Genomic DNA, 18,012 nt, shown 5'->3' on the forward strand with positions numbered 1-18,012 from the left:
ACAGTGGCCGAGGAGAGCATGGGGTCCGTTTATTGGGGGGTCAGTCAAAGGGGGGGCTGGCTAGGGTGGGGTAGGGCAGCAGCTTGTCTGGCCCCCGAGAAACCCAACTTGAGTCCAGGGCCTCGTCCGCTTCGAAGCCAAAGTCTTCCTCCACCTTTATCTGGGGGGGAGAAAAGCTCCGTGTGAGTGGGCCTGGGTCTGGGGAAGGCTCTTGGGCCCCACCAATCCTGCACTCCGGGGCCAGACAGCCTCCTGGTGCACCCCAGAAAGTCCCAGCGTTCCTGGGTCCCCGTGGCCTCCAGGTGCTCCAGCCGCCGTCTCCCCTCCCATCTCCTCCCACAGCCTCCTCCCGGTCTTCCTCCTTCCAACCCCAACCCTCCGATCCTGCTTCACCTCTGTCCCCTCCCTGCCGGCCCCACCGTGAAGCCCTGGCCCCTGGGCTCCGGGCCTCCCACCTGCACGGGGGGCAGCTCCGGAGTCAGCGGGACTCCCGCTCGGCGTCCTTCCCGGGGCGCTCGCCGCCTCTTCCGCCCGCTGGGCCCCTCGCCAGGGGCCGGGCTGCTGGCTTCTGCGGGCGCTGGCGTCCTCCTGGGCGGGGACAGCCCCTCTTTCTCCGGAGGCTCGTTCTCAGCGTTGCCTGGGGTGGGGGCGTCTGTGCCCTGGCTGCCCTCGTCCTGGAGGGAGGCGGGAGGCAGGTGAAGACTGTGTCCTGGGCTCCCGGCTCCCGGCTCCCCCGGCCCCCAGCCCCGCTGCTCACCTCCAGTAAGATGGTGAACTGGCTGGCCCGGTAGTCGTCGCCGTAGGAGTCCAGCACCCTCATGAGGAACCTGCGCCCAGAGAGGAGCCGCCAGGGGACCCCTTCATCTCCGGTGATCAGGGGAGGGGGCCCCTGACAGCCCGGCTCTGACTCCCTCTGAGCCACGTGTCCTTGACCCAGAAGGGCTGGAGCTCTGGGGTCTGAGAGGCCCGGGTGCCAAGCGCCTGACCACCCAGTGGACTTTGGGCAGGAGAAGGTGACTCACACCTTAGCTCCCCGCTGCCAACGGGAGGGGACAACGCCGACTACAGGGCCGGCTGGGACACCACCACCAGACCCGACCGGAGAGCACTCGGGGGATGCTGGCTGAGCAGACGTTCAGGTGGCTGTCATTTGTGTTAATAACTAAAAGGCCAGAGAAGCGTGTGCTGGACACCCCTGACGACCTCAGCTCTCGGACTCTGCCTGCTCCTCTTTCCCCATCCCGGCTTCTGAAAGCTTCCTGTCTTGCCCTGGCCGGTTTGGCTCAATGGATAGAGTCTCAGCCTGCAGACTGAAGGGTCCCGGGTTCGGTTCCGGTCAAGGGCACGTACCTGGGTTGCAGGCTCCTCCCGGCCGGGGCCCTGGTCAGGGTGCATGCAGGAGGCAACCAATCAACGTGTTTCTCTCACATCGATATTTCTCTCTGCCCCTCTCCATTCCACTCTCTAAAAAATCACTTATTTTTCAAAATTGCGGTAAGATACAAAATGTACTAATTTAAGCATTTTCTGTTGTCATTAATCCTCACCTGAGGATATTTTTTCCATCGATTTCTAGAGGAAGTGAAAGGGAGGGAAGACAAGGAAGAAAGAGAGAGAGAAACTTCAATGTGAGATGCATCGTTAGGCTGCCTCCTGCACGTGCCCTGACCGGGGCAGGAATGGAACCTGTAACCGGGAATCGAACCCAAGACAAGACCCTCCAGAGCAACACTGGCCTAACGTCAGCGTATCTAAGTGTGCACGCAGCGGCGTGAGGCAGCATTCACTGCTGTGCAAGCATCGCCCGTCCATCTCAGACTCTCTTCATCTTTCCCAAGGGCAGCTCTGTCCCTGTGAAACGAGAACTCCCGGTCGCCTGCCCCCAGCAACCACCACTCCTTTCTCTCTGACTCGGTTACTCTAAGTACCTCACCGGGGAAGGTTCCCCCCCTTTTTCTGAGGGGGACACAGGGAGTGACAGTGGGCATCAGATCCCCAGCGGCCGGCCCCAGACTCACACCCACCCTGTCCTGGTGACCGGAGGCGGGATGCTCTGAGCTCAGCAGCCTGTGGCTTCGGCATGACCTTTGCGTCACCCTGAGTTGTCAGGAAACGGGCTCTGAGAGGGGGTGCCAACTGGCTCAGAGCTTGAAACGGGGTCTGTGACTTTTCTTTTTAGTATGTCTTCACACAAGAATATTTTCCCATTGATTTTGAGGGAGAGTGGAAGGGAGAGGGAAAGACGGAAACATCGACGTGAGAGAGACACATTGGTTGGTTGCCTCCTGCAGGAGCCCCGACCAGGGCCCGGGCTGGGACGGAGCCCGCAACCAACTACGTGCTCTTGACCGGAATCGAACCCAGGACCCTTTGGTTTGCAGGCTGATGCTCTACCCACTGAGCAAAACCAGCCAGGGCTGGGTCTGTGACTCCTAAGGCCAGGACCCCTTCCTTTGCTGCCCTCTCCACTCAGGGGGTGCACACCCGCTCCCCCAGGCCCGGGCAGCTCTTTCCTGCTGCCCAATCCCACTCCTGGTCCCTGCCGGCCTCAGCCCCCGCCCTCCTCTGCAGCCTCGGCTCCTCCTGCCCCAGACGGCCAGCCGGCCAGACCCGCAAGGTGGAGAAAGGAGAAGCCCGCGGAGACGAGGTCGGGGGCAGAGCATGCCGGCCAGGGCGGTGCCCAGGGTTACCTCCGCTCCTGCTGGAGTCTCCGTGTTATCCTCTGTACCTGATGGAGCCTGTTCAGGACCCGCTCGTTCACCTGCGGGGAGGCGGACAGCACAGGTCAGCTGCACCCATGCAACGGAGGGTGAGTGCAGCCAGCCCTGCTGGGGACCAGGGAGCCAGCCCAGGGTCATCCTGTGGACCGGACGCGGCTGTCCCTCCTGCATCTGCTCTTGTGGACCGGAAGCGGCTGTCCCTCCTGCATCTGCTCACACTGGCCCCCAGGATGCAGGGCAGGCACCTGTGAGGCACCAGCGAGCTGATCTGGGCTGTCCCGGGCGCTCCCAGAGGAGACGGCACTCCAGGGGCCCTGCACATCACAGGTGCGGAATGAACGGACGATGCATGAAAGCCTCACCCTGCTGGGCAGAGCCTGGGAGGGGGTGGGCACTCAGCCCGGGGGACCCCAAAACGGGCCCCACACTCACCTACCTGCTCGATCTCCCTGCAGCGCCGACCCAGCGCCTGGTACTTCCGGCGGTTGAGCTCCCGTTGGCGCCGCCGCCGGCCCCGGGCGGCCTCCTCCTCTTCGTCTCGCTCCCGGAGGCTGGAGCTGCCCAGACCCCCAGACACGAACTCCACTTCGGTCTCAAGCTCGCTCTCCAGGATGTGACCACCGAACAGCGGCGGCAGCGCCAGCTCCGAGCCGGGAGGTGCTGAGAACTCCTCAAAGCCCACGGCGGCCATGGTCCTGTAGGGGCAGGGGCGCTCAGGGACCCCGAACCCCCGGACCCCTGCTCCTCCCTCCACGCGGGGGGCCAGGCCCCCAGCCTCTCCTTCGGGGGATCCAGAGTTCAAGCCCTGACCCCCGAGAGAGTTCAGACCCCAGATTCCTCCTCCCAAGTATTTTAGGGAAGTTCAAGGCCCCCCAACCCCTCACTGAGACCCAGGGGTCCAGGCCTCCAACCTCTCCAGTGGTTCTCAACCTCCTGGCCCTTTAAATACAGTTCCTCATGTTGTGACCCAACCATAAAATTATTTTCGTTGCGACTTCATAACTGCAATGTTGCTACTGTTATGAATCGTCATGTAAATATCTGATAAGCAGGATGGTCTTAGGCGACCCCTGTGAAAGGGTCGTTCGACCGCCAAAGGGGTCGCGACCCACAGGTTGAGAACCGCTGCTAGACCCCCAGCCTCAGCCCCCAGGATGCTGGCGTACAGACCCCAGTCCCTAATAGGAATTCTAACCCAAAGCCATTGCACGAACTACAACCCCCATCAGCCCTCAGGGCAAAGCGCGGAAGGTTGCATATTCTGCAGCCGCACTGCCTCTTGGGATTTTCCCCAAAGCCGCTTACCCCTCTCTCTGCTCCAGCTCCATTTCTCCCCGGCTCCTGGCGCGGAACTTCCAACCTTGCAAACCTCTAGGTTAAAGCGGCTCGCAAAACGACACGCCCCATCTGATTTCACGGCCAGGCACCGGGCCCCGGCCGCTCAGCCTCCTGGGAGTTGTAGTTCTCTATTTCGGGCTCGCCTCCCTCGCCCCACCCCCACCCCGAGTCCCGGCTGAAAGGCCTTGCTTGCTGGTCTAACGCCGCCGCCAGGCGTCTGAGTCGCCTCCGTCTTGATTCCGGCCCCGGTACCACGCCGTCTGACCGCGGCGACTCTCCGCTTGGGAGGCCCGGTCCTCGGCGAGCCGCGGGCCGGGGGAGCTCCTCGCCTCGCGCCTGCTCAGCCCGTCTCCGCCTAGCGGCCGGTGCCAATAAAGTTGTTGTTCCAACCGCGGGCCTGAGGGACCAGGTGCGGGGACCAATCAGAGCGCAGCTCCGAGGCGGCCGCGGCGCGAGGGCGAGACGTCATCAGCTCGCGTCGAGCGGCGTCCGAAGCTGATTTCCTAGGAGCCGTGGCGCGCGGAGCGAGGAGGAGGTGAGTGTGGCGGCGGCGAGGGCAGCGCGGGGCCGGCCGAGGGAGGACACGGGCGGCCTCTGCCAGACCGACCGCCCGGAGGCCCGGGGCCCCCTCGGCCGCTGCACCCCCTGCCCTCGGCGCCCTCCGCCTGGGCAGCGGTTCTCAACCTGTGGGTCGCCTTTCACAGGGGTCGCCTAAGACCCTCGGAAAAACATATATAATTACATATTGTTTTTTGTGATGAATCACAACGCTTTAATTATGTTCAATTTGTAACAATGAAATTGGGGGTCACCACAACATGAGGAACTGTATTGAAGGGTCGCGGCATGAGGAAGGTTGAGAACCACTGTCCTGGGGGGGACGGGTGAAGTCACGGCTTAATCACAAGTAAATGGGGTGCCGCCGAGAGCGGGGTGCGGGGGTCAGGGAGCCGGGGTACCAGGCGCCAACCGGAGGCTGAGGAGGGGCTGAGCCCCTAAAGGTGATGGTGGCAGGTGGGGGTCAGGCGACGTCCTGGTACCTGCTCCCCGCGCCGGGCGCTGGGGTAGAGTGAACAGTGAAACGGGCCCAGTTCTCAAGGAAACGGGAGCTTCAGGGCCAAGACGGGCGTTAAGCAAAGTGGTAGAGCCCTGGCCGGTGTGGCTCAGTGGATAGAGCGTCGGCCTGCGGACTGAAGGGTCCCGGGTTCGATTCCAGGTCAGGGCACAGGCCCGGGTTGCAGGCTCGATCCCCAGGAGGGGGCGTGCAGGAGGCAGCCGATCCATGATTCTCTCTCTCTCCCTCTTCCTTCCTCTCTGAAATCAATAAATATATATTTTTTAAAAAAACAAAGAAAACCCCAAAAGTGTTAGAAATTTAACTTTTTTGTTGTTAATCCTCACCAGAGAGCGTTTTCCCCGTTGCTTTTTAGAGACAGTGGAAGGGAGGGAGGGAGGTGTGAGAGAGAGAGAGAGAGAGAGAGAGAGATGCCTTGATTGGCTGCCTCCTGTACGCATCCCGACCAGGGCTGGAGATGGAACCTGCAACCCAGAGACATACCCTTGACCGGGACTCGAACCCGCGCCCCCTCAGTGCCCAGGCTGACAAATGTTAGGAATTTAGGGTCTCTTAAGTGTCAGGGCAATCGAGTGAGTTCATAAATGTACGAACAGGGGAGTAGGATCCAGTCTTGCGGGGGGGGGGGGGGGGGGCGGTCACAGAAAACCCATGTGGCCAGACAATGTTTATGCCTCTGCCATACATTGAAAATAATATATTCACAGACCTGGAGGAAAGGGACCATAATGTGGTGGGTGTAACGACTAAATGAAATTGTTGACTCATTTACCCGATGTTTCTTTTTTTTTTTTTTTAAATATATTTTTATTGATTTCAGAGAGGAAGGGAGAGAGCTAGAGAGATAGAAACATCAATGATGAGAGAGAATCATTGATTGGCTGCCTCCTGCACGCCCCCCACTGGGGATCGAGCCCGCAACCCCGGCATGTGCCCCGACCTCCTGGTTCATAGGTCGACACTCAACCAGTGAGCCACACTGGCCAGGCGGGAGGATGTATCTTTTAAGCCTTAATGGGGCGGGGGGAGGGGAGGAGGGTGCTGTGTCTTGTCAGTGAAGTGACTGTGAGAGGGTAGGTGGTGTGGGTTGCGGCTGGAGATTATCTGGGTTCTGGGGGTTTGTTCATGGATTAATGCAGTTGGTGTTTATTGAGCACCTACTATGCGCCAGGCACAGTGAGGAGCTGGAGAGCAACGCAGATGAAAACGCCGGTCTCCTTGTGGAGCCTGTGGGCTAGTGGGGCGGACGAGGATGGGCCAGGGCCTCCTGGGGGGGAGCCCCTCTCGGTAATGAGGGGAACCCTGCTCTCCCCCCAGTAGGCCTCGGGATGTCTCTGGCAGACGAGCTCCTGGCCGACCTCGAGGAGGCGGCGGAAGAGGAGGAAGGCGGAAGCTATGGGGAGGAGGAAGAGGAGCCGGCCATCGAGGATGTGCAGGAGGAGACGCAGCTGGATCTTTCGGGGGATTCCGTCAAGAGCATCGCCAAGCTGTGGGACAGCAAGATGGTGAGCGGCCGCGGGCGGGAGCTCGGAGGGCGCGGCGGGCAGGCCCTCTCTCCGGCCGGCGGTCCTGGGAGCTGACCCGCCTCTCCTCCCCTAGTTTGCTGAGATCATGATGAAGATCGAGGAGTACATCAGCAAGCAGGCCAAAGCTTCGGAAGGTACCCCCGGCCTCCCCTCGGCCTCGCCCACTGCCTGGTCCCCCGCCTCGCGCTGCTTGTGGCTTTGAAGCTGGGTCGCTCCCCCTCCCGGCCTTTTCCGCGCCCTCTTCTCCTCCATCCCGGCCCCGTCCCCTTCTCTCCCGAAAAGACGCTGCATGTTACAGCGTTCGCCATTCACCTAGGACTCTGTCCAGGCGTCTAAGCGGTCACATGACCAGTTCCTGGGGTTTCGCTACTTGTCCTGTTTACTTCACAGTTTTTGTTTGGTGGTTGTTTTTAGCACCTGATTTTATTTTTTATTTTTCAATTACAGTTGACATACAGTATTACGTTAGTTTCAGGTGTACAGCATAGGGGGTACACATAGACCTTACAGAGCGACCCCCTGATAAGTCTAGTGCGCACTTGGCACCGTCCACAGTTATTATTGACGGTGTTCCCTGTGCTGTGCTCTGCATCCTCCTGACTATTCTGTCTTTGTGTGGGGTTTGTGTGTGTGTGTGTGTGTGTGTGTTAATATATATTTTACTGATTTCAGAGAGGAAGGGAGGAGAGAGAGATAGAAACATCAGTGATGAGAGGGAATCACTGGGCTCCAGCCTGAAAACCGGGCATGTGCCCTTGACCGGGAACCGAACCGTGGCCTCCTGGTTCATTGGCGGAGGCTCAACCCCTGAGCCACGCCGGCCGGGCTCCCCTGACTGCTCTGTAACTGCCAATTTGGACTTCTTAGTCCCTTCACCTTTTCCACCCAGCCTCCCAACCCCCACTCCACATTCCCTTTAAACCAGCGGTTCTCAACCTGTGGGTCGCGACCCCTTTGGCGGTCGAACGACCCTTTCACAGGGGTCGCCTAAGACCATCCTGCATATCAGATATTTACATGACGATTCATAACAGTAGCAACATGACAGTTATGAAGTAGCAACGAAAATAATTTTATGGTTGGGTCACAACATGAGGAACTGTATTTAAAGGGCCGGAAGGTTGAGAACCACTGCTTTAAATCAAGGTACTTTTTTCATTAACTGTATCTCAGAAGGAAAGCTGTGTTACTGTGAGTAGAAGGCTGGTGCCATTTGGTAAACAGGAAATAGCCGCAGACGTGCACGATTCCTAACGCGTCACCTAAAGCCTCTCCCTCCCAGCTGAGGGCAGCGCTGGGTTAGCTCTTGGCTGTCCAGACCAGCTCCCAGGGGTGACCCTGTTACAGCCCGTTCACCTCGCCAGGGTGGGACTCTCTGGAATTCGGTGGCCGGAAGGTTGTCAGGCACAGGGGTGGTGTCATCAGAGCGGAGTTTCAGGGACATTCACTCTTCCTTTCTGCAAAGGAAAGAGTGAGGCACCTCGGGGCCAGGCGTGTGGGTGCTGGGCACCCAGAGGGATCAGCCGAGGGCAGCAGGTCCCGGGCAGCAATTGGGGGGCAGTGCCTGCTGGGAGGGAGGGAGCTGGGGGCCCTCTGGAGCCCCCGGAGGGCCAGCTGACCCTGCCTCAGGGGTCAGGGAAGAACTGATACCTGGATTGGACGTGGAAGTGCGAATGGGGGGGTGGGGGGGTGGTGTGTGCCCAGGGGAAGAGAGCTGGGTGGGCAGAGCCCCGGGCATGGGGCACCCACCAGCTGTTTCTCGCCCTCACAGTGATGGGACCAGTGGAGGCGGCGCCCGAATACCGGGTCATTGTGGACGCCAACAACCTGACCGTGGAGATTGAGAACGAGCTGAGTGAGTGGGAGGGGAAGCAGACAGCCCTGCCTGCGGTGGGGGGTGGGGGGTGGGGGGACATGCAGGATCCCGCTGGCCTCTCCCCAGCCCCTCCTATTGCCTGAGTCCGGCCTCTGCTGCTGTGGCAGGGGCTGAACGAAGAAGCAAGTGCACTTCCCCCTCGCGTGGAAGTCCAGGCTGGGGCCCTGGTGTCGGAGTGTCTGCTGCCCAGGCTCTTTATTTATTTATTTTCTTAAACATGTTTTTATTGATTTTTAGAGAGAGAGGGACAGAGAGATAGGAACATGAATGAGAGAGAGACATCGACTGGCTGCCTCCTGTGTGTTCCCCGCCCCCTGCCCCCAAACCCGGGATGGAGCCCATAACCTGGGCATGTGCCCTGACCGGGAATCGAACCAGGGACCTTTTGGTTCATGGGTCAACACTCATCCTCTGAGCCACACCGGCCCAGCCAGGCTCTTGTTATCTTGTTGATCTGCTGCCTGTTTCGTGGTCCAAGGGGCTGCCCACCTCCAGCCATCGCTTCCACATCCCCACCAGCAAGACGGGGCAGAGCCGAGAGCCCAGCTCTCCTCTTCAAGGGGTGCCCTGGAGGCCGCACGTGTCACCTCTGGACCAGAACTAGCTCATTCCAGCCGGTCCAGCAGCGAGGGAGCGGGAAGTGGGCCCTTTATTCTGGGTGTCCCTGCGCCCCGCGAAGCTCAGGGGTTCGGTTCCTAAAGCGAGAAGGAGAAGTGGATGTGGGGGACAGCCAGCCGTCCGCCCGTCCCCTCATCAGACGCCTCCCGCCCCGCCCACCTCAGACATCATCCACAAGTTCATCCGGGACAAGTACTCGAAGCGCTTCCCCGAGCTGGAGTCGCTGGTCCCCAACGCGCTGGATTACATCCGCACGGTCAAGGTGGGTGCGGGTGGGCTCCGCGTGGAGGGGCGGCAGGCCCCGCCCTGGGACCCTGGAGGGGTGAGCAAGGAGCCAGGGGACAAGCTCAGTTAGTGACGGCGGAGGCCCCGGCCGCCTCCCTCGCCCTCGGGCCTGGAGGCTCTGGAGGGGTGACTGACGCTGGTCCAGCTGCTGCCAGCTGTGGAGCCTGGAAAGGAGGTTCTCACGGCTCCTCCGCCCCACCCTCGGCTCCCTGGCTCTCCGGAGAGGGGTCTCCTGAGGCGGGAGTGGCCCAGGGAGCGGGGAGGGAGATGGGGGTGCCCAGTCCCTCTGGTGGACGGAGCAGGGGGTGTGGAGAGCTGACAAGGGGCAGCTGTGCAGAGATTCGGGGGAAGAGCATTAAGTTTCAGGACCCCGAGAGGGTAAGGAGCCCTGCGGCTCAGGGAACGAGAAACAGGAAGTGAGGGGGCGAGTTGAGGTCTGGTCACACCTGACCTCTAAGCCCCGGCGGCTCAGGTGCAGGTGAGGGCGGCGGCCAGGGGCGTCCGTGCAGGGAGGCGATGGTCAGATTCGCGCTCTGAGTGGCCAGTTGCTCCGGTCCGTTTCCGCATCAGCCACACGGGGCAGGCGGAGCTGGTGCTTGGAGCACGCGGAGCTGGTGCTTGGAGCACTGATGCTCTCGGGGCTGGTGGGGGCAGGAGAGGCACCTGCGCACAGACCCAGCTTCCCCAGCACCCGGAGGGGACGGAGCGGGGGCAGGAGCAAGAGGGTGTGGGGCCTCCCCGGCCTCCGTGCCGCCCGCCCATGGCCGCCTCCTCACCCCCAGGAGCTGGGCAACAGCCTGGACAAGTGCAAGAACAATGAGAACCTGCAGCAGATCCTGACCAACGCCACCATCATGGTGGTCAGCGTGACCGCCTCGACCACCCAGGGGTGCGTACGCCGCGGGGAGGGGAGGAGGCGCTGGGCCCAGCTGGCAGCAGGCGCGATCTCGGGGGACAGTTCACTTCGGTGCCAGCCAGGCAGCAGGCTGGGCTCGGGGGTCCCCCCTGAGTGAGGAGCCAGCCTGGTCCTGTGGGATGGGGCTCTCCCTCGGGCTGTCATCCTGGTCCTCGAACAGATGAACAAGCGTTGGCAGGTCCCCGGATGGGGTTACAGAACTCGCAGCTGGAGGCGGCCTGCCCTCTCAGCTCCTGTCAGGGAGGAGGAAGGTGCATGCACAGGTCAAAGGCCAAAGGGCGCATGTCAGACACACAGGGCTGGGTCGGGTTGCTTCCCGGAGGTGGTGGCTCAGCCGCAGGCTGGACCGAGCTCTCTGCAGGGGAACAGCAGGCCCCCGCTTGCCATTGCCGAGGGTGATTGCCCTGAGGCTGCACACGCCTGCATGCGTGTGCACACACACACACACACACATGTGCACACAGCTGGGGGCGGGCTCCCACAGCAGCAGGCAGGGAACCCAAGGGACTGGGTCTGTCCGGGGTCCCAGCCATGTGGCCCCCCCTTCCCTGCAGGCAGCAGCTGTCGGAGGAGGAGCTGGAGCGGCTGGAGGAGGCCTGCGACATGGCGCTGGAGCTGAACGCCTCCAAGCACCGCATCTACGAGTACGTGGAGTCCCGCATGTCCTTCATCGCGCCCAACCTCTCCATCATCATTGGGGCGTCCACGGCCGCCAAGATCATGGGTGAGCCCGGGGCTGGGAGAGGGGCCCATGTCCTCCACGAGATGGGGCCTGGTCACATGGCCGTCTCCACGTGCGGTCACATGGCCGTCCCTCTGTGTGTGTCTGTGTCCCAGCCTCCTTTTAAGGGCACCAGTCAGATTGAATTGGGGCCGATCCTGTGATGTCAATCACCTTAATCACCTCTTTAAAGGCCCCACTTATAGATACGTCTCATTCTGAGCACGGGGTGGGGTGAGGACGCCAACAGGTGAAATTTGGGGCCAGAGCTGGGCCCCTCGCAGCTACCTTCAGGGCAGGTGGGTGCAGTCGCAGGTGGGAACTCAGTGTGGGTCCTGCTCCCTCTCACTGGCCTCGCTGCCTTGGGCAGGCAACCTCACGTGCCTCAGTTTCCCCAGGGGTGACTGGGGTGCGCTGGTTTCCTGTGGCGGCTGCAACAAATGACCACAAACCGAGCTCCTTAAGCAGCCCCCCCCTATCCCCCCACCCCTGCCCGCTGTCACCTCATGATCCTCATGATTCTGGACATTCCTTCACGGAGGCTCCGGAGGACCGGCTCCTGGCCTGTTCCCGCCTCTGGAGATGCCCGCGTCCCTTGCTCGTGCCCCTCCCTCCTGCTCACTCTGCTCTCACGTCTGTGACTGACACCGCCTTCCTCTTCCACTTCGAAGGGCCCTTTGTGGGGACATTGAGCCCGGCTCCTCCAGGGCAATCACCCCAACTCGGGGTCCTTACCTTAGTGGCCTGCAGGGGATTGCGATGGCCTCTCGGGGCTGTTCTGCCCCCAGTGGGTTGGCGCGCTGTGTTTGAGGCTCACTTTAGGGGATCGTGGGGTTGATGACAGTTTCCCTTAAAGACCCCCAGCGCCAGCCAGCTCACAGCAGGCCCCTCAGCGGTGGAGGTGTTTCCCTCAGGCAGCCCTCTCCCCGCCCCCCCTGCAGACCAGCTCAGGGGACCCTGGTGCTGCACACCAGGCCCTGTGGTTGGCGCGCCCCAGGGTGGCTGTGCTGCTTCTCCAACTTGAGTTAGGTTCCTCTTGGGCCATTTGCTCGCTGTGCACCCTTAGGCAAGTTGCTCACCTCTCTGAGCTTCCTCCACATCCCCCCTCTGAAATGAGAGGCCCTCCCTGGCGGGGCCGCCATGGCATCCAACCAGAGACTCGGTAAAGGCACATGGACAGATGCCCCTGCTCTCCTCACCCCCCCCCCCTCCCCACCTGCTGCAGGGGTGGCCGGCGGCCTGACCAACCTGTCCAAGATGCCCGCCTGCAACATCATGCTGCTGGGGGCCCAGCGCAAGACGCTGTCGGGCTTCTCGTCCACCTCCGTGCTGCCCCACACTGGCTACATCTACCACAGCGACATCGTGCAGTCCCTGCCCCCGGTGAGCACCCTCCCATCCGTGAGGACTGGTGGGGACCCTGGGGACGGTGGCCCGGGGGTGAGAACAGGGACCTGGGGCACATGCGCTGGGGTTGGGATCCGGCAGCACCACTTGCCAGTGAGGTGACCTCGGGCAACAGGCCTGCGCTCTGCCTCGGTCTTTCCATCTGTAAAGTGGGGCCTGGTCACATGGCCGTCTCCCCATGTGGTCACATGGTCGTCCCTCTGTGTGTGTCTGTGTCCCAACCTCCTTTTAAGGGCACCAGTCAGATTGAATTGGGGCCGATCCTGTGATGTCTATCACCTTAATCACCTCTTTAAAGGCCCCACTTATAGATACGTCTCATTCTGAGCACGGGGTGGGGTGAGGACGCCAACAGGTGAAATTTGGGGCCAGAGCTGGGCCCCTCGCAGCCGCCTTCAGGGCAGGTGGGTGCAGTCGCAGGTGGGAACTCAGTGTGGGTCCTGCTCCCTCTCACTGGCCTCGCTGCCTTGGGCAGGCAACCTCACGTGCCTCAGTTTCCCCAGGGGTGACTGGGGTGCGCTGGTTTCCTGTGGCGGCTGCAACAAATGACCACAAACCGAGCTCCTTAAGCAGCCCCCCCTATCCCCCCACCCCCGCCTGGGACCGAGAGCCTGCTTCTCGGTCATGATGCCCACTCATCCGGGCAGCCTCACACCTGACAAGTGACGTCAGCCTTAGACCCAAAGACCCCCCGAACTCACAGGGTTCCTGCCTGGCCAGACCAGACCCGTAGGGGCAGGCGTCTTCACTGCACCAGCCGCTGCTGACTTCATCGTTTGTGTAACTGTCACTAACGAGACCTGTGGCCACGGGTTTCCCACGCCCGTCGCGGTGTCCCCAAAGCTCAGGCCACCTTTTCTCCCGTGTTCTCAGCGCTAACCTGCACGTTGCCTGTTTTAATCCTAACACACTTAGCCTTTGGTCTGTGGTATTTCCCGCCGGAGCAGTGTAGTAGGTTGTCTGTCAAACCAGGTTAAGCTTTTAAAGAGTAGTTTGAAGAAAGCGCTGGCGACGATGCTTTGCTGCCGCAACACGCTGTCACTGACGCACGGCACAGGGTGGCCGCGGCCAGGCCGGAACGGGCCGGGGCGAGCGTTCGGGGCCCCGTGGCCTCCGTGATCCTCGCCGTGACTCGGCCTCCGTTTCCGTTCTTCCAGGATCTGCGGCGGAAAGCGGCCCGCCTGGTGGCCGCCAAGTGCACGCTGGCAGCCCGCGTGGACAGCTTCCACGAGAGCACGGAGGGGAAGGTGAGGGGCCGGCGGCTGAGCTCGTGGGCTGTGGGCTGTCCAGGGAGAGCGATGGTCCTGACGGGTGGTGTCTACTGTGGCCCCAAGGTCACCACCCCCCCAACCCCCGTCAACTCCCCCCTCAAACCCCGCCCCCCGCATCTGCTTGTCGCCGCTGCTCTTAGCAAATGCCCAGACGCCGTGGCTCAGTGCAGCGCAGGGGCCGGAGCCCACAGGCCTTGGTCAGGGTCCGGGATGGGTTCTGCTGGTCAGGCCAAGGTGTCCCCGAGTTGTTCCTCTGGGCCCCGGGGGGGGAGGGGGTCCCGGGCCCTCCCACTTCCAGAGGCCCTTCCCTCCAGTGTGTGGCCTCCCAGCTTCCTCGGAAGGACCTGGTGACACTGGCCCACACCCTCCCCATCTCCTGACCTTAACCTGACATGTTCACAGGGACCGAGACTCCCGCATGGACCCTTTGGGGACGGGGTGGGGGCCGCCATTCTTTGCTGCTGGGCTAGGACCTGTCCCCCACCAGCTAACCCCCGTCTTCTAGGCTGACTTGTTAAGAGAGAGGAGAGACGCTTGCTGTCTTGTGCATTGTTGCCCAAGCACCCAGCCTGGCGGCAGCCAGGGCTCCAGGCTCTCTCTCTCTCCCCCTCTTTCCCTCTCTCTCCCTGGTCTGGAGGCTGGGGTGCAGGGTGAGCAGCACAGACAAAAGCCCTGCCTTGGGGCATTCATATTCCAGTTGGGGGAGGGGGCGGAGACGGTAGGAAAACCTGGGGTGCTGTGTGCCGGGTCAGTGCCGGGTCAGTGCCAGGTCAGTGCCAGGAGAGAAGCAAGGGCGTTGGGTGCCCAGGCGGGAGGGCTTCACGGGGACCTGAGTGAGGTTGGCAGGCGGATCTCGAACCTCGTGCGCACTGGGGAGGTCAGTGCCAAGGCCCTGAGGCGGGTGCACAGCCAGCCTGGGAGGGGGCCTCGGGGTGCTCGGACTCAGCGGACACGCTGAGGAGAGGCCGATTTGGGGTCTTCCCTGAAGAAGAGCCCTTGGGATGGGTGAGGTGAGAGAGAAGCAGGGCGAGGCTGACCGACCCCCGGGCACCCCCCCTTGCTGACCTGTGGGGAGCGAGGGTGGGAGCTGGGGCGGGCAGGGGTCCTCGTGGTATCTGGGTGTTGAGGAGACAGTTGTCTCTCGGGATCAGTTGGGGATCGGTGGGTCTCGGGTGGAGCTTGCCCCCGAGAGCCAGGGACGGCTGAGGTTCCAGCAGCCGCAGCCCCTCTTGTGCCCCGCAGGTGGGCTACGAACTCAAGGACGAGATCGAGCGGAAGTTCGACAAGTGGCAGGAGCCTCCCCCTGTCAAGCAGGTGAAGCCACTGCCTGCGCCCCTCGATGGGCAGCGCAAGAAGCGAGGCGGCCGCAGGTGGGGCGCTCGCGGAAGGCTGGGCGGGCAGGGAGGGGAGGGGCTCCCCCGTCCCAGCTGACCCCCAGGCCCTGTCCTCAGGTATCGCAAAATGAAGGAGCGGCTGGGGCTGACGGAGATCCGGAAGCAGGCCAACCGCATGAGCTTCGGGGAGGTGGGCCCCCGCCCTCCCAGCCGGCCCCGCCCCTGCGCTCCTGGCTGTGGCTGTCTGCCTATGGCCCCTCGGATCTGGGGCCCCACCCAGCCTCCTCCCTGGTCCCCCAGCCCCGGGCCCCTCACCCCGAGGCTCTGCATTGACCCAGGATCCTGGTCTGGGCACTGCCGGCCACCCCGGCCCCTCCTCCCTGCCCTTCCCATGCCCTGGGTTGCATGCCCCTCCCCAGTCTCATCCGAGCACCCTCCTGGTCCCACAAGAACCGCACACACACACCCCACCTGCCAGCTTGGGAAGCAGTCACAGGACCCAGCTCCTCACTGGCCTCTGCTACTGGGGCCTCAGCAAGGCTCACTGCTCGCGGGGCCCGTGGGCGCCTGAACAGGGGCCCCAGGGCGCCTGAACAGGGGCCCCAGGACTGGCTGGTGGGACAGACGATGGGGCTTCTAGCTGATCAGGGTGACTGACTCCAGATGCCTCTCCCTCCCCCAGATCGAGGAGGACGCCTACCAGGAGGACCTGGGCTTCAGCCTGGGCCACCTGGGCAAGTCGGGCAGTGGGCGCGTGCGGCAGACGCAGGTGAACGAGGCCACCAAAGCCAGGATCTCCAAGACGCTGCAGGTGCGCTGGGCCCGGCGGGGGGCTGAGGCGGCCCAGGAGGGAGGGCTGAGGCGGCCCAGGAGGGAGGGCCCGGCGGGAGGGCTGAGGCGGCCCAGGAGGGAGGGCCCGGTGGGGGGCTGAGGTGGCCCAGGAGGGAGGGCCCGGTGGGGGGCTGAGGTGGCCCAGGAGGGAGGGCCCGGTGGGGGGCTGAGGCGGCCCAGGAGGGAGGGTCTGGCGGGGGGCTGAGGCGGCCCAGGAGGGAGGGCCCGGTGGGAGGGCTGATGCGGCCCAGGAGGGAGGGCCCAGGTCACAGCCGCCCGCCCTCCCGCCCACAGCGGACCCTGCAGAAGCAGAGTGTGGTGTACGGCGGGAAGTCCACCATCCGCGACCGCTCCTCGGGCACCGCCTCCAGTGTGGCCTTCACCCCGCTCCAGGTACCGGAAACCCCTCCCGGGGCTTCGGCTTCGCCTGTTCACTCGGGTGTGTGTGTGTGTGTGTGTGTGTGTGTGTGTGTGTGTGTCAGCAGGGCGTGAGGGGGCTGATGTCAAGGGGCCAGGCCATCTCCTCACCCAGCTGTCCGTCCCCCTCGCCTGCCCAGGGCCTGGAGATTGTGAACCCACAAGCGGCCGAGAAGAAGGTGGCCGAGGCCAACCAGAAGTACTTCTCCAGCATGGCCGAGTTCCTCAAGGTCAAGGGCGAGAAGAACGGCATCATGTCCACCTGAGGGTGCACCCTGGGTGGCCGCCCACGGCAGACGTGGAGGCCATGTGCTCCCAAGGGGCCAGGGCCGGGGGCTCCGACGGGGGGAGCCCGCCAGTGCCCAGTGCCTGGACTGTCCAGGGGGGTGCGGAGGCCCCCGCATCGAGATCGCCGCCCCAGTTGGCAGAGCGGTCCCCACCACACCTCGTTTTTGTTATTTTAACTGGGAAAGGAGATGCTTTTGGGAAAAGTGTGATTAAAAGCACATTGTCTGAATTTGATTGTTTGCCAAGCACTGGAGGAGTCAGAGCTACCGGGTTTGGGGGACAGATTCTGGGCCCCCTATCTGGGTGGGCTCCCGGCCCAGTCAGTCCCCATCATGGATCCCAGGAAGAGGAGCACCCCCTCCATCCCACACGCCGCGGGGCACCTGTCATTTCACACCCAAGCAAGGAGCCTGCGGAAGCCCAGCTCCCATGTGGGCCACCTGGGAGGTCACCAAACTCCACCGGATGCCGGGAGGCACTGGGCACAGGATGGCCCCACCCGGGGACTGGCACTGTGTTATTCCGTCTGCTGGGAGCTCCCGCTGCTGTGCCAAGCTCAGCTGCTCACCAGGTGCGAGAGGAGCCCCCAGTCTGGGGGGAGGTGGGCCGGCCAAGCCTGTCCCCTGGGTTGGAAGCAGAGGCTGAAAGGCGGGTGTGGGAAGGCCTCCCGGGAATGGCTTGAGCAGTCCAGGCTTCTCCAGCAGCCTTCTTGCTGGGTCTCTCATTTCCGGGTCCCGGCTGCAATCTCCCTGTCTGTTCCCCTCTGGGCCGTCCCACCCCCACTCAGGGCTCGGTGTGTGTCCCTGGACCCCAGTGCCTCCCGCGGACCCTGGAGCTCTCTGAATCTCCTCCACCTGGGAGCTTCCTTCTACCGGCCAAAGTACCCCGGTCACACAGCTCTTCCCCAAGTTCATGCTTGAGCCCAAGTCCTGTGTAAGTAAAAGTGACAGCCCTGGCTGGTCTGCTTGGGGCTCTGCAGGGAAGGGCCCTCTGTCCCTCTGGGCACGGCCCTTTGGAATCCCATCTCCCCTGGCCAGAGGGACTCTAATGGTGTGTGTGTGTGGCAGCGGGGGAGGGGAGCAGGTCTCCGGACAGAATCCAGTCGCCTGACCTGCCGTCCTGTGTACACTTACAACAAAGATCCTCAAAGCTCACTCTGCTTCAGAGCTGCCTGCAAGGTTTGATGAAAACAGGCTGCTGGGCCCAGAGCTTCTGATTCCGTTGGTCTATCATAGGCTCAACACTGTCGTTTCTAACAAGGTTCCAGGTGATGTCTACGCTGCTGATGTAGGGGCCACACTTGCAGCCACTGCTCCAGAAAGTTAGATGCATGTCGGGATCATCTCAGAAGTTTTACAATTCCTACTACCTGGTTCTGACCCCCAGATT

The 18,012-nt window shown here is 62.5% G+C and overlaps 2 protein-coding genes across 4 annotated transcripts; one reads left to right on the forward strand and one right to left on the reverse strand.

Moving 5' to 3' along the window:
* Positions 1-14: 14 nt before the first annotated feature.
* TFPT (TCF3 fusion partner) lies at positions 15-4,471 on the reverse strand. The gene is made up of 6 exons (XM_081108678.1): positions 4,026-4,471; positions 3,157-3,415; positions 2,691-2,761; positions 758-827; positions 456-674; positions 15-160 (listed from the first exon to the last, which is right to left on the reverse strand). The coding sequence occupies exons 1-6, from the start codon at positions 4,046-4,048 to the stop codon at positions 41-43; spliced, it is 762 nt and encodes a 253-aa protein (XP_080964804.1). The 5' UTR covers positions 4,049-4,471; the 3' UTR covers positions 15-40.
* Positions 4,472-4,474: 3 nt separating this feature from the next.
* On the forward strand, positions 4,475-16,852 carry PRPF31 (pre-mRNA processing factor 31). Of its 3 annotated transcripts, none has more exons than XM_081108679.1 (14): positions 4,475-4,593; positions 6,454-6,638; positions 6,733-6,793; positions 8,431-8,514; positions 9,318-9,415; positions 10,221-10,327; positions 10,909-11,078; positions 12,301-12,458; positions 13,640-13,729; positions 14,996-15,123; positions 15,205-15,277; positions 15,770-15,898; positions 16,213-16,311; positions 16,476-16,852. In XM_081108679.1, exons 2-14 carry the CDS (start codon positions 6,462-6,464, stop codon positions 16,599-16,601), a joined length of 1,500 nt encoding a protein of 499 aa, XP_080964805.1. In that variant the 5' UTR covers positions 4,475-4,593; positions 6,454-6,461; the 3' UTR covers positions 16,602-16,852. The 3 variants fall into 3 exon arrangements, with proteins under 3 accessions (XP_080964805.1, XP_080964806.1, XP_080964807.1); XM_081108680.1 differs by having other exon boundaries at positions 4,534-4,593; positions 6,451-6,638; XM_081108681.1 differs by having other exon boundaries at positions 4,543-4,593; positions 6,475-6,638.
* The last annotated feature ends 1,160 nt before the right edge of the window (positions 16,853-18,012 follow it).

This window comes from Myotis nattereri (assembly GCF_964212035.1).
Source record: "Myotis nattereri genome assembly, chromosome: 15".
Taxonomy (NCBI): Eukaryota; Metazoa; Chordata; class Mammalia; order Chiroptera; family Vespertilionidae; genus Myotis; species Myotis nattereri.